At 38.9% G+C, this 15,942-nt stretch overlaps 1 protein-coding gene across 1 annotated transcript; it reads left to right on the top strand.

Moving 5' to 3' along the window:
• The first annotated feature begins 10,125 nt into the window (after positions 1–10,125).
• Positions 10,126–11,066, top strand: LOC136175065 (olfactory receptor 5AL1-like). The gene is given in 2 exon segments (XM_065945379.1): positions 10,126–10,537; positions 10,540–11,066. Coding segments are annotated over 2 exon segments (939 nt in total).
• Positions 11,067–15,942: the final 4,876 nt, after the last annotated feature.

Below are 15,942 nucleotides of genomic sequence, written 5' to 3'. Positions count from 1 at the left end.
GGTCAAATGTGTAATGATTTAATCCATCATTGTACTACTGCACAGAGTATTTTCATTGCCCTAAGTATCCTCTCTGCTCTGTCTATTCATCTTGTCTCCACTGCCCTCACCCATGGCAAACATGGATTTTTCTGATCATCTCTGATGTTTTGCCTTTTCCAGAATGTCGTAGAGTTGTAGTTATATAGTACGTAACCTTTTCTGGTTGTCCTTTTTTACTTAGCAACATGCATTTAAGGTTCCCCTGTGTCTTTTCATAGCTAATAGCTCATTTCTTTTAAGTTTTGAAAAACATTCATTTGTCTGGATGTACCACAGTTTATTTATCCATTCACCTACTGAAGGACATCTTGGTTGCTTCAAAATTTTAACAATTATGAATAAATTAGCCATAAATATCTTTATGCATATTTTTATGTAGATTCATGTTTTCAAATCCTTTGAATAAATTGCTGATTTGTATGGTTAAAAAATGTGTTTATTTTTGTATGAAATAGCCAAACTCTTCTGGTTGAACATTTTAACATGATCATTTAAGCAATGCCCCTTCTATATTCAACCTGCACTTTAGCTCCACTGATTACATTTGGGTGCAGTGACATAAATTTTATGTTGGATAATTACTGGGAAATTAATTGCCTGATCTCTGTTAATTTATTTTAACAGCTTGTGCAGTTTCTCACTGGCAGTGACATTATCACTGGACACAGAAGTTCTAAATATGCCATATGAATTTCTGTGTTTCATATATATTTTTCCTGGCTCCATTGTGCATGGGTACCCCTAATTTCTTAAGTAAATCTGAGTTGATTATTTTAACTGGCAGACTAAGCCCTTCTTGTCTCCCAGTCTGTTGGTGTGAAATAGTCACAGATTCCAATTCCTTAAAACACTAATTGAGCTGCTAGTGCAAATATTTGCCATCTGGGATCCTCATCCTGCAATCCAGAGAACCCTATATTATAGGAATAGGAGACATAAAATCAGAAAATCGGTCACAGGATGTAATGATGAGAAGGATCAATTCTACTATCATGTCTTTATTTCCAGACCCATGATCCCATGCTCTTAGGGACACTATAACTTATGTTCTCATTGGTTCATTACCTACAGTGTATCATGGAGGATGGTGCACCAATGCAGCCAAATCATTTTCTGAGCTGGTGACTTGCCTGTGTCGTCAGGTTGCCATTCATAAGTCCAATCAAGCCAACCGAGTCTTGACAAGAGGTAAACGGTTAAGACCATTCATTATATGCCATGGCCATGTCAAACTTTCATTGCTTTCGAGTGAGTGTATTTCTTCTGAGGGAATATTGTATGGATTATTATTTCAAGAACAAAATGCCCTGTAAACTATTGAAAGATGACACATCCTAGGATAATGGGCCTTGGGAAGAAAAATTCCTTTTCAATCTATTGATTTCAGTGAGGACAAACTGCTGTCCCATCCAACATTGAAGGGATCTGATATAACAGTTGTATTGTGTGCTTCTGATTTTTATGAAAAATCAGAGACATACCCTCTCAAAAGAGGGGCGCCACACTCAGTACTTGGCATAGGTCTCTGCCTCTGACAGATTGGGCACTCAACATTGGCAGCAGTAGGAAGGAGCCATGTTTTTGGTAACTCATGGTCTTCATTCCTGACACTGTGACTATACTGTCCAGGGTGTCCTGGGGCTGTGAGGGAGAAGAGAAGGTGGCGAGTATGCCTGTGATGGGTTTTCCAATCCTCATCATTGCAGACCTCTTCTGCAGTAGTCACTCCTTGCTGTTTAGTCACTAAGCCATGTTCTATTCTTTGTGGCCCCACAGACTGTAGCCCACCAGGCCCCTCTGTCCGTGGGATTTCTCAGGCAACAATACTGGAGTGAGTTGCCATTTCCTTCTCTAGGGGGTCTTCCTGATCCAAGGATCAAACTCTTGTCTCCTGCTTAGCAAGCAGATTCTTTACCACTGAGACACCTGGGGAGCCCAGTGACTCCTTGTCAGTTAAAAAAAAATCAGCATGCTTCGTGCCTCTTTCACAAGTTCATCTAAAGTCCTCTTCTTCACAGTGCCATGCTCTTGGACACTTGATATCCTCAGTCCCATAAACAAGGGTCCAGCACTATTTGTCCCGTCTATGGATCAGAAAGTGAACATGATCTTCAGGCCAGTCTCCCCATTTGAAATAGAAGACCATGTTCTTCTGAGATAAATGGCTTTCACCGCTATCAGTCAGGACCACCTCTATTTCCTACATGGTGTAAAAGCCTTCTTTGCACTTGGCTCAAATCTTATTTGTGCGTGTATGCTCCGTCATGTCAGACTCTGTGACTCCGTGGACTGTAGCCCACCAGTCTCCTCTGTCATGGAATTTTCCAGTGGGTTGTCATTTCCTACTCCAAGAAATCTTCCCGACCTAGGAACTGAACCCCCATCTCTTGCAACTCCTGCATTGGCAGGCAGATTCGCTAACACTCTTGCCACTCCAATCTTATTTGGAACCTCTTTCTTTGAACCCTCTTAAGCTCCAATTTCCAGTTTTAAATCCTGAAAGATGATGCTGTGAAAGTGCTGCACTCGATGTACCAGCAAATTTGGAAAACTCACCAGTGGCCACAGGACTGGAAAAGATCAGTCTTTATTCCAATCCCAAAGAAAGGCAATCCTGAAGAATGCTCAAACTACCACACAATTACACTCATCTCACACACTAATAAAGAAATGCTAAAAATTCTCCAAGGCAGGCTTCAGCAATATGTGGACTGTGAACTTCCAGATGTTCAAGCTGGTTTTAGAAAAGGCAGAGGAACCAGATTTCAAATTGCCAACATCCACTGGATCATCAAAAAAGCAAGAGAGTTCCAGAGAAACATCTATTTCTGCTTTATTAACTATGCCAATGCCTTTGACTGTGTGGATCACAATAAACTGTGGAAAATTCTGAAAGAGATGGGAATACCAGAACACCTGACCTGCCTCTTGAGAAACCTGTATACAGGTCAGGAAGCAACAGTTAGAACTGGACATTGAACAACAGACTGGTTCCAAATAGGAAAAGGAGTACTTCAAGGCTGTATATTGTCACCATGCTTATTTAACTTATATGCAGAGTACATCATGAGAAATGCTGGGCTGGGAGAAGCACAAGCTGGAATCAAGATTGCCGGGAGAAATATCAATAACCTCAGATATGCAGATGACACCACCCTTATGGCAGAGAGTGAAGAGGAACTAAAAAGCCTCTTGATGAAAGTGAAAGAGGAGAGTGAAAAAGTTGGCTTAAAGCTCAGCATTCAGAAAACTAAGATCATGGCATCCAGTCCCATCACTTCATGGCAAATAGATGGGGAGACAGTGGAAACAGTGTCAGACTTTATTTTCTGGGCTCCAAAATCACTGCAGATGGTGATTGCAGCCATGAAATTAAAAGACACTTACTCCTTGGAAGGAAAGTTATGACCAACCTAGACAGTACATTAAAAAGCAGAGACATTACTTTGCCAACATAGTCCATCTAGTCAAGGCTATGGTTTTTCCAGTGGTCATGTATGGATGTAAGAGTTGGGCTGTGAAGAAAGCTGAGTGCTGAAAAACTGATGCTTTTGAATTGTGGCATTGGAGAAGACTCTTGAGAGTCCCTTGGACTGCAAGGAGATCCAACCAGTCCATCGTAAAGGAGATCAGTCCTGGGTGTTCATTGAAAGGACTGATGCTGAAGCTGAAACTCCAATACTTTGACCACCTCATGCGAAGAGTTGACTCTTTGGAAAAGACCCTGATGCTGGAAAGGATTGGAGGCAGGAGGAGAAGGGGGACAACCGAGGAAGAGGTGGTTGGATGGCATCACCAACTCGATGGACATGAGTTTGAGTAAACTCTGGGAGTTGGTGATGGACACGGAGGCCTGGTGTGCTGCAATTCATGGGGTCTCAAAGAGTCGGACACAACTGAGCGACTGAACTGAACTGAAGCTCCAAATACTATTTGGGACCCCCTAATTTGGAACTCTTAGCTTATTAAACTGTAGCATGGACTGTGTGGGAGTCTGTGCAGCAGAGACAGGCAATATAAAATCTGCATCCCTTGTTCATATAATTTGTTACTAACATCTCAACCTAACTTAACCAGGTTGTAAATGAATGATTTCCATTTGATGGATTGTTATTGGGTTGGACTGAAATTTGAGTTGGTGGATCCTGTAATGTCCAGCACAGAATAAGCAGCAGATGCTAAATGTTTACTTGCTGTCTCATCATCTGGCACTGTTTCTACTAGGGTGCACTAGAACGCAGAAAACCATTTTATTTCTTCATCAAAGAACTGGCTTTTCTCCATGGTCTGTGCAGTAATGCTGATTTCAGTTTTCCAGAGACTCAAACATCATTCTTTCCCAACACAGATATTTCCAATATCTTTGGATCACTTGCAGAAGCTACTCTTTCTGAGATTAAATCAAATCTGGCAGTCCTTTGCAATATCCAGCATGTAGTTCAGAGCTATTGTCTCTGTGACCTGCTTTATTCAATAGAATGCTTAAAAGTGTACAACTTCTAAGGCTAGAACCTTTTTCCAGAGAAATTTTAAATGTTTGAACTCAACCACCATGTTTTCATTGGAAGCCCAAGCCAGACACTCATCACGTGGACCACATCCGACTGTCTGCTTCATCAAATATAATATCAGCCATGTGACTGAGTCTTCTAGGACCACACAGCCAGCCTACTGCCCAGCTGACACCACAATGTGGAGAGAGATTTTCCTTAGCCCACCAGATTATGAGAGATAATAAATCATTTTTGCTTCAAGACTCTAAAACTTTGAAGGGTTTTCTTCAAAAAAGTAATTAGATGAAGCAATAGTGATCATAGAATGGATTGCAAAAAATTTTGCAGTGAAATTAACTCTAATAAGAAATCTGGAAGATAAACTTTATGATTTTGACAGAAAGAAAATGTTTAAAATATTTTCCTAAAATAATTGAGGAGTATATTTTAGACACTCATAGCCTTGTTCATGCTGATAGATCTCCTTTCAACTTTCTTGAATTTCTATCAAGCCTCTAAGAAAAACCACAGAGTTAAATCATTACAGATTGGTTAGAAATAAAATGCAAACAAATATGATGACTTCTGTACAATTTATGTTTAAGGTTCTTTGTCATTTATGCTTTTATTCTACTAGAGAAAATGGTGTTATAAAAATCATAACAACTTCCTAGGATAAAATATCCACATTTAATAATAATTGTTCTTTCTTTCTTTGTAATAAGCATTGTCTATGAATTTTCTATCTTGTATGTCTTGTATGTATTTCTATTTATCACTCTATACATGTGTGGAATGAGGAGAATTTGTTAGAGAGTTTGAAGAAAAGAAGTGCTCATTTCTCTCTGATTTGCATGCCTTTAAGTGCTTTCCATTAGACTTCAGGAAAAAATAAAGTTAGTTTTAAATTATTTTCTTCTTTGAACAGAATGTTCAAACAACAATTTTCTGAGACTGAATTAAGTGTACCTCCAAGCTTCTAAACTCATGGCTTAATTGTTATTTCCTTACAACCCAACAGACAATTGAGTGGGTTGGAGATGTAAGGCTGGATCTTTGGTGCAGTATAAACTATTACTTGTTAGCCTTGCAAAGTCCAACAGCACAGTTAACTCATTGCTTTAATGTGCACTGACTTCTTATCAAATTAAAAATTTAATAGGGCTCATATGCATGTGTGCGTGCTAAGTCACTTCAACTGTGTCTGACTCTTTGCAACCCTGTGGACTGTAGCCCACCAGGCTCCTCTGTCCAAGGGATTTTCCAGGCTAGAATACTGAAGTGGATTACCATGTCTTCCTACAGGGTATCTTCCAAAACTAGGGTTTGAACGCCTGTCTTTTATGTCTCCTGCATCGGCAGGAGAGTTCTTTACCACTAGTGCCCCTGCAAACTCCAATAAAGCTCATACTAAAGTATAAAAAGTAAATAAAAGCAGCTAAACATTTCTGAGTTATTTTCCCACATGTTAAAATAATCTTTGCTGGTAATTATTAATGTTTTATTTTACTTAGATTCAGCATAATGATCAGAAATTTCAAGTCATCAGTCCCTGTCTGTCAAGCAAACTGAGTCCCAAAAGATTAACCGTGATGATTGTCTATGCTTGTGAGACATCATTACATTGTTTTGCTCAGAAATTGCTTAAAACTATGCAACACAGGGAACACATTCCGGAGGGACCAACAAATATACAAAATACACTCACTACAGTTAAATGATCCTAAATTTTGTTGGCATTGACAGAGTTTGCCACAAGGTACATTGGATGCCTTTTTGGTTTCATTGTGAGTTGCTCAAAGGCAGCAGGCAGTGAGGGAACATCAAGGTAACGGAAGAAGTAGAAAAGGGTTTAGGGTAACACAAAACTTGTATTTTTTTGTTCCATTATTCTACTAGCATATTTGGAGTTTCTAAACAGTGCTAGCTCCTACAAGGTTTGGGGGAGATGGAAAAATAACCATCTGTTTTTTCACAAATTTGAAATTTAGATTATTTTACAAAGTATTTAACAGGTGAATGAATTGTTAGACGTAACCCTTGAGAAGTAATGAAACACCTCTAGCAAGAAGTGAAATCTCACCTGAGATCTGATGGATACACAAAAAGATAAAGCCAACTAGATTGTAAAGACAGAAGGAAGAGTGTCTGCTTCAACTATGTACAAAATTCGTGGTCACATCTGAGAAACTGATAGTATCATGATGGCTGAAGCCTGGGAATTATGTGAAAAATGTCACAGAAGTGAGACCAGTGTGAAAAGAAGGGATTCCTTATCAAAGGTTAAGTTAGCCAACATTTTGTACTCTATTCTATGTCAATAGGAAATAGTAAGCTATGATTTGCATGTTAGAAAGTACACTCTAGTCACAGTGAACAGAGAAAGGATGGATAAGATAAATGTTTGGACAATAATACGGTAAGTCATGATAGAGGCCTAAATTACAAGTAAACAGGTTTGAAAAAAAAATACGTTAAATAATTAGTGTGTTCAGTATCTAATTTTTATCAGTGGAGTTTAGAAAGATATATGAAATTGAAATATATTTTCTTGGCTTTGTGCCTGAATAACTGGCTGGAAGATGACACCACTCACTGAGTTAGAAAATGCATGCTTCAAAGCAGATGAAAAATATAGGATGGATTTTGAATTGCTGAATTCTCTTTTGAGCATGCTATATTTAGGTACTTTGGGAATACCTAAATGAAGTTGTCTGGGAATCTCTTGAATATATACCTGGAGATCAGAGGCAAAATCTGGCCTAGAAATTTAGACTTTTGCGACACAAAAGTGACAACCATCCCCAGAACATTTGATGAGAGCTCCACAAGAGTGTGCAAAAAATGACACAAGATGGCTTAGGAACGAAATGTAAAGTAATGCTTTAATTAAAACATAAACACAGGGAATGGAGCAAAAGTGGACAGAACGATGGGATTCTTATGATTTGCAAGCCAAACCAAAACAAAACAATGGTTTTCATGAAAACTAATGTCAATGATATCTGGGGCTACAGAGACGACATAAAAGAAATCTCCATTGCCTAAGGGAAGAAGGAGATTGTTGGTGAACTTGGAATTAGTAATTGTATTACAATTATGGTGAGAACAATTTCAGAATACAAGATGATACATAAATGCTAAAGATGAAGCAAATGACTTTCCAGGATGTTTAGTACTGAAAGAATGAAGAGGAGAGGGGTTGATGGATAGAGGACAAGGGAAAGAAGTCGCAGGTCATTAGTAATGATTTCAGCATGTATCTTGTTTTTAAACTGATGGGAAGATCAAATAAATTAGTAGAGGATGAACATATGGGATGAACAAAACAGCTTGGGAACCAAAATATAATTTTATATGTTAGAAAGAGAAATGTGTATGTTGTGAATAGTCATTGTGGCAATTGATCACAGAGTCTAAGCTCTTTAGGGTGAGCATTGAATAAAGAAACTGACAGCAGATAAAGGATACTTAGGGTTAAAGTGATTGAGTGAATACATACAAAGTTGTAGTGTCATAACTGATGTGAAAGGAAAGTTCAGAAAGTTGTGGTCATAAGATAAGTTTTTGATTTTGGATAGCTACTATTATCAATGGTCACATAAAGTAAGCTTCAAAATGGAATCACGGGAGTAGGATGCTCAAGTGGAATAGCAGTGGAGTCGCTGATTCCAAGATCAAGGATCTAAGAAGCCAAGGTATGACATAAGTGGTGCTCATGACATTGATGGCAAATTTGTGGAAGATAAACACAATGGCATCAATACCAGAGCCTTCAGTGAATAAGAGGGCGTGATCTGGATGCATACGTGTTGACAGTGAATATGGGGATAAGCCTCTAAGCATCAGGGAGGTGTACCTGAATGCAAGACCTGGCAAAAAACTTCCCTGATGCTTAGAGGTTGTCAGATTTGACATATGTGGATAGTTTCAAATGGAACAGCTTTTGGAAACCTGGAGAGAAATACATTTTCAAGGATGACCCAAGTTTCAGTTTAAAGAGAGGAAACTAAAATGACTGAAGATATTGGTGAGTTTGGTAACGTCAGTTACAGACGCCAACACATCAGAGAAATACAAGTACCAGAAAAATTAAGAGCCAGGAAAGGTAATGATCTGAGAGCACAAGTCAATGAGGCAATGGAAAAAGACCTCACCTTAAAATATTGCAAAAAGAATAACCTACAGTCATTGGTATGATGGGATTGCAGAGTCACTTCTTTTGAGAATAAGCCTAAATCTGAATACTGTTAATACTAATGAAATGAAAAACCAAGAGTGTGTGCGCAGTCGTGTCTGACTCATGGACTTTAGCCAGCCAGGCTCCTCTGTCCATGGGGCGTTCCAGGTAAGACACTGGAGAGGGGTGCCATTTCCTCCTCCAGGGGATCTTCCGACCCACGGATCAAACTCTTGCCTCCCACATCCCCTGCATTGGCAGGAGGATTCTTTGCTCCTGCGCTGCCGCGTGGGAAGCCCATTTTAAGAGCTAAAATTTACTCACTTCGCACATACAGCATGAAAGGCACTTCTTATAGCACTTAAGGTGGTCAGACTTAGAGATCGCCTTTCCAAATGTTCTGATTAATGGGGAAATTCTTGCCTCTATGAAAAGAGCTCATTTCTATAAACTATGAATTGAGGTCAGGGGGTTCAGCACTAGTTCATGAGCTATTTTGCTTCACCCCACACTAATCATGAAACAGGAAGAGGATTTAAGCTCTCACTTTCAGTTTCCATATCTGAAAATGAAGACGATAGTTTATCACCAGCTGATAGGGTTGATGGAAAGATGATCTGAGATAAAGTAGTAGAAAAATTTAAAAAATCAAACTGTTTCTTTTAACAAGCCAGAAACCGGTTTTTAGTTCTACAAAATTTTCTTGATTTTTTTCTTCTCCTGTTTTGCATTTAGATATTAGGAGACACTTGATAAATATGTTTTATGAATTATTTTAATGTATTTTTAATCATCCCATGCATATTTCAGAAAGAGCAAGACTATCTATGTTTCTAAGGGTTTTTCTCCCTTTAATTCCCAAATATTACATAGTAATTGAAAGAAAACTAGAAGTCATAGTAAGAGAACAAAATAAAATATAATTGTCCTGAACAGTTGATATAGAGATGGTCAGAATTTAAAATTACCTTTCATACTACCCCTTCTGAAATTATTTTTTTAATTTATTGTTTTCTGTTAATTAACAGTTTTCAAAGAATCAGCATATTTGTTTAAAGTATTTCAATAATTAAAAAAAAATTGTGCTCAAATAGCTCTGCCTTTATTTTCTTTTATTAAAAATAGATAAGAAATTATTCAATTATGTTAGATTTTAAATAAAATGCCATCTTTCTATCTTTCCAAACCCCAGAGAATTTCATACTTTGGAAATTCTGCAGAGAACAAATCACTTCATTCTGAAACCAGAATTTGCATGGAGAGTCACCTTTGAATGTGTCCAACACAAGATCAGGGTGGATCAGAATCAGTTCCAAACATCTGCTTGATTATTTCTAAGAGAGACAAGAAGACTCAGACTGTGTGCTCTAGGGGGTTTTATTGTTAGAAAAAAAAAATTATTTCTCTACCATGGCAAAAGGCAATTATTCTGCAGTGGGTGAGTTTATCCTCTTGGGACTCACAGACAATCCAGAACTTCAAGCCAGTCTCTTTGGTGTATTTCTAGTGATCTATTTAGCTAGTGTCCTGGGTAATCTTGGTTTGATTGTGCTAATTCAAATCAGCCCACAGCTGCACACACCCATGTATTTTTTTCTCAGCCATCTGGCTTTTATTGATTTTTCTTTTACTTCATCTGTCACCCCAAACACCTTGGTGAATTTTCTGTGTGAAGTTAAAAGTATAACATTTTATGCATGTGCCGTTCAGGTGTGCTGTTTCATCACGTTTGTAGTTTGCGAACAGTATTTGCTTTCAATCATGGCCTATGATAGGTATGTTGCCATCTGCAACCCTTTACTCTATGCCAGCCTCATGCCTAAAAACTCTGCAATCGGATCATTGCTAGCACATATGTTTATGGATTCGTTGTGGGTCTTGCACAGACAGTTGCAACATTCCTCTTGTCTTTCTGTGGCTCCAATAGGGTCACCCACTTCTATTGTGATGATGTTCCCTTGGTCGCGCTGGCTTGCTCTGACACTCAAGTCAAAGAGCTGATGCTGTTAATCATCGCTGGGTTCAACACGCTCTGCTCTCTACTGATCGTGGTCATTTCTTATATCTTCATTCTCTTTGCCATTCTGGGGATCCGTTCTGCTGAAGGAAGGCAAAAAGCCTTTTCTACCTGTGTTTCCCATCTCACCTCCATCACCATATTTTATGCAACAATCATTTTTATGTACCTCCTGCCCAATTCAAGTCATTCTCTGAACACAGATAAATTTGCTTCGGTGTTCTATGTGGTGGTGATTCCCATGTTAAACCCATTGATCTATAGTTTGAGGAATCAGGAAGTAAAGAATGCACTGAAGAGAATTATAGAAAAGTTGCATTTGGCTATCAAATAACTGAAAAATCAAGGACAGGGAGGAATCAGAGGACTTGGAGTTGTGGCTTATCTAGAGTCAAAATGCTGATAAATGATAGAGCCAAATTCCTCACTTCCAGTGTTCTTATTTACTCAATGTTTTACTCACTCTGTCATTCTTTGTGATTTACACGTGAATGGCATTTTGTTAATTTTGAGATGTTAAATTGTAAAAGGAGAAAGAGACAGACAAACAAGGAAAGACAGAGAGAGAAACAGAGACAGAGATATCTTAACCTGTTTGAAAACACATCTTTATAATTAAAGAAATGGAACACCGGGCATAGTGACTTTGTCTGAATTCTGTGTCATATGGGTCATGCTAAGATAGACCAACATTTGGTATCTTATATTTCAAGTTTGCTGCATAGATAATCTGGAAAATAAGGCAAAGTTTATTTATTTATTTTTTCCATTTATTTTTATTAGTTGGAGTCTAATTACTGTACAATATTGTAGTGGTTTTTGCCATACATTGACATGAATCAGCCATGGATTTACATGTGTTCCCCATCCCGATCCCCCCTCCCACCTCCCTCTCCATCCCATCCCTCTGGGTCTTCCCAGTGCACCAGGCCTGAGCACTTGTCTCATGCATCCAACCTGGGCTGGTGATCTGTTTCACCCTTGTTAGTATACTTGTTTCAATGCTGTTCTCTCTGAACATCCCACCCTCGCCTTCTCCCAGAGAGTCCAAAACTCTGTTCTGTACATCTGTGTCTCTTTTTCTGTTTTGCATATAGGGTTATCGTTACCATCTTTTTAAATTCCATATATATGCATTAGTATACTGTATTAGTCTTTATCTTTCTGGCTAACTTCACTCTGTATAATGGCCTCCAGTTTCATCCATCTCATTAGAACTGATTCAAATGAATTCTTTTCAATGGCTAAGTAATATTCCATGGTGTATATGTACCACAGCTTCCTTATCCATTCTTCTGCTGATGAGCATCTAGGTTGCTTAAGGCAAAGCTTAATAGCAAGATTTTTTTTTCCCCAACACTCTGAATAGTCTTCCTAACACTCCTCTTCTTTCGTTCAGCTCAAAGAGTAGCACCATCAGAGCCACCTTGACATTGAGCCCTTGGTAACACCGATCCTGACACTGTGTCAGTTTAGTCCACTGGAGCTCTTTCCTGCCATATAAACTCCTTGCTTGTTCTGTATCAGTTGTGATTAAGAACACGGACTCTTCCTTCACACAGTTTGGCTAACAATTTTAATTTTTCCAAATAATAGCTGTTATCTTGGGTAAATTATTATATTTCACATCTCTTTTTCTTGTTTTCTTCATCTATAATAGTAATAGTTCCTTTGTCCTGGACTGATTGTGAAGATTAAATAAGATTATGACTATAAAAGGCTTACATAATTAGTAGTACATGCCAAGCGCTTCATGAGCGCTGACTATTACACCTAATTAGTAACATAATTTTCAGCATTGCTATTGCATGCATAGCCCTTTTAGAAAGAGTTGGCAACGTGATTTGCTTTATTTTAAAATCAACAAAATGAAAATATAAAAGCTAACTAGTTATTGTATTGTCATCATTAAAACAATTTCATTCCTTTTCATTTTTGTTTCAAATTGATATAAATTACTTGTTTAAACTGTGCATATTTGCAGTGCTCAATTTGATAAGTTTTGAAACATCACCACAGTGAAAATGCTGAACGAGTTTGTCCCTTCCCCCGAGGTTCCTCCTGCACTGACCCTGGGCAGCCACCAATCTGGTTCCTGTCACTATGGATTGCTTTGCGATTCTTAAATGCATGCTGCATGCTAAGTTGCTTCAGTCATGTCTAACTGCTTATTTCCTACAGTTTTATATAAGTGGAATCAACAATACAAACTGTTTAAGACAAAGAAATTTCATATCTCAGAAGTGCAAACAGCTTCATGTTGAACATTTGGCATAATTATTCTCTGAAAGTGCATTGCCCACGCCACTGGGATGCCGTGCAGCGCCCACACCACTGAGCTTTCTAAGGCCACTCCACCTCCCACGCATGCGTGCATGCTGTCACTTCAGTCATGTCTTTGTGACCCTATGAACTATAGCCCGCCAGGCCCTCTGTCCATGGAATTCTCCAGGCAAGAACACTGGAGTGGGGTGCCATGCCCTCCTCCAGGGGATCTTCCTGACCCAGGGATGGAAGAGGGGCCCAGGCTTCTCCTGCATTGGCAGGCAGGTTGTTTACCACCAGCACAAACTGGGAAGCCCATCCTGCCTCCCACTGCCCCTAAATCTCATCGCAATTGCTTTTATTAATTGTGCTGGGGTATAGTTGCTTTGTAATATTGCATTAGTTTCCTGCCAAACAGCAAAGTGAATTAGTTACACACATATCTATGCCCACTCTTTTTCCGATTCACTTCCCATTTGGGGGCCACAGAGCTCTGAGGAGAGGCCCCTGTGCCCTATAGCAGGTTCCCCCAGGTATCTGTTTTACACACAGGAGTGTGTGTAGGTCAGTCCCACCTCCCAATGCACGCATGTATCTTTCCCCCCTTGGCAATCATGTTTCTTTCCTATTTCTGTAATTCCGTTTCTGTTTTGCAAACAAGTTCATCTGTACCATTTTCGTAGATTCCACATAAGGGCCATGATACATCTGTCTTTCTCTTTCTGACTTACTTCACTCACTTTGACAGTCTCCAGGTCCATCCCTGTTGCTGTTAATAGCATGGCTTCATTCTTTTTCAAGGCTGAGTAATATTCCATTGTGCATATGTACCGCACCTTCTTTATCCCTTCCTCTGCTGATGGACATTTAAGTTGCTTCCGTGTCCAGGCTATTGCAAATCGTGCTGCAGTGCACACTGGGGTGCATGTATTCTTAGAATCTACACTTTTCTTCAGATATATGTCCAGGTCGGCTTCCCCAGTAACTCAGCTGGTAAAGTTGCCCAGGAGACCTGGTTTCGATCCCTGGGTGGGGAAGATCACTGGAAGGAGGGCACGGCGACCCACCCCAGTATGCTTGCCTGGAGAATCCCCACGGACAGAGGAGCCGGGTGGGTCACGGTCCACAGGTTTGCATAGAATCGGACGTGAATGAGCAACTAGGCACACACCCGGCAGCTGCAGTTTTATTTACTTTAAGGAACTTGCATGCTGTTCCCCACAGAGCTTATACCAGCTCACATCCCCACCGGCAGCATAGGCGGGCTCTTTCTTCTCCACACCCTCTCTAGCATGCACTGCCTGTAGATATTTTGAAGATGGACAGACATTTCTCCAAAGGAGACATATAGATAGTTAAAAAAAAAAAATATGCTCAATATCACTAATTGTTAGTGAAATGCAAATCAAAACTACAGTTGGGTACCAATGACAACCCACTCAAGTATGCTTGCCTGGAGAATTCCATGGACAGAAGAGTCTGGCAGGCTACAGTCCGTGGGGTCTTAAAGAGTTGGACACAACTGAGCGACTATCACTCACTCACTCACTTACCTAAATTGACCATTTTAAACTTATTTTTGAATTGTCATTTTAAATTTAGCTTTTCTTTGTTTTGTGAGCATATTTGAAACTGAATTTTTTTGGTTCTTCCATTCCTGCTATTAAAATAAGCATATATTTTCTTGAAACAAAATTTAAGCTATTTTTGTTGCATTTAGTAAGGATTGCATTAATAAAACATTAATTTATTTAGTTCCAAACTTTTTAAAGTTAAAACAGAGATAAAACCAGTTGAATATTCTGTGTGTCTGATGCTGGATGAAACTCTTTAAATGAATGGCGCATCAGCTAATTTTTATAACACTCTACTGAGACGGGTATTTAAAAAATAAAAAAGTCCAAAACAGTTTATGTAGTTCTTTAATAAGCATGTGGCTAATAACTAGAGAAAAAAATGAATTTAAATTTGTTAAAACAGATTTTTAGTGACTATTCTAAACATTTTTAACTATGGCATCAGAGAAGATTCTCGAGTCCCTTGGGTTGCAGGGCAATCAAAGCAGTCAATCCAAAAGGAAAATATCAGTCCTGAATATTCATTGGAAGGACTGATGCCGAAGCTGAAGCTCCAATACTTTGTCCACCTGATGCAAAGAGACGACTCATTGAAAAGACCCTGATACCGGAAAAGTTTGAGGGCAGGAGGAGAGGCGGATGAGAGAGGATGAGACGGTTGGATGGCATCACCGACCTGATGGTCATGAGTTTGCATAATCTCCAGGAGTTGGTGATGGGCAGGGAAGCCTGGCGTGCTGCAGTCTATGGGGTCACAAAGAGTTGGACAGGACTGAGCGACTGAACTGAACTGCTTTTGAACACTGATCCAAATTCATTTAAAAACTAAATTTAAATTATTTGCTTAATTAGAAAAATAATTTCAAAGATAGATGGAGCCTGAATCTGGCACAATGAATGAATCTTTCATGGGGTTCACATACTCTGGAAAAGAAAATGGAGGGAAATTGACCACACTTGGGGCAAAAGCTCTTTTCCTTTATCATTTCTTTGCCTTCCAGTGAGGTTAATTTCAGAAGTTTCTAAGAATATTCTATCATCTCCCAAAATCTAGATTCTTAATAGTTTCTAAAAGGTCTAACCATATTTCACTTCTACACTTTGGTGTTACTTGGTCCCTTTGCTATTACATAACTGCTTTGGCCTGGAATATAAGGAAAGAATTTTAACAGCTCTGAGGTACAAGTTTTTCATGTAAGTTGAGATATTCAGGAGAAATGAACTCTAATGGTCCTCAGCCTGGGTATTACTTATATAATAAAATATCAACATCTTATGCTTAATTTAATTATCTAAAAACCAAATTAAGTGACAAGAAGGTCTAAGGGAAAAAAATCAGTCTGTAAATATATAATCACTAACGGTTTT

Source organism: Muntiacus reevesi, chromosome 9 (genome assembly GCF_963930625.1).
Source record: "Muntiacus reevesi chromosome 9, mMunRee1.1, whole genome shotgun sequence".
Taxonomy (NCBI): domain Eukaryota; kingdom Metazoa; phylum Chordata; class Mammalia; order Artiodactyla; family Cervidae; genus Muntiacus; species Muntiacus reevesi.
Note: the sequence above shows the minus strand (reverse complement) of the source record. Positions and strands in the feature narration are given on the sequence as shown.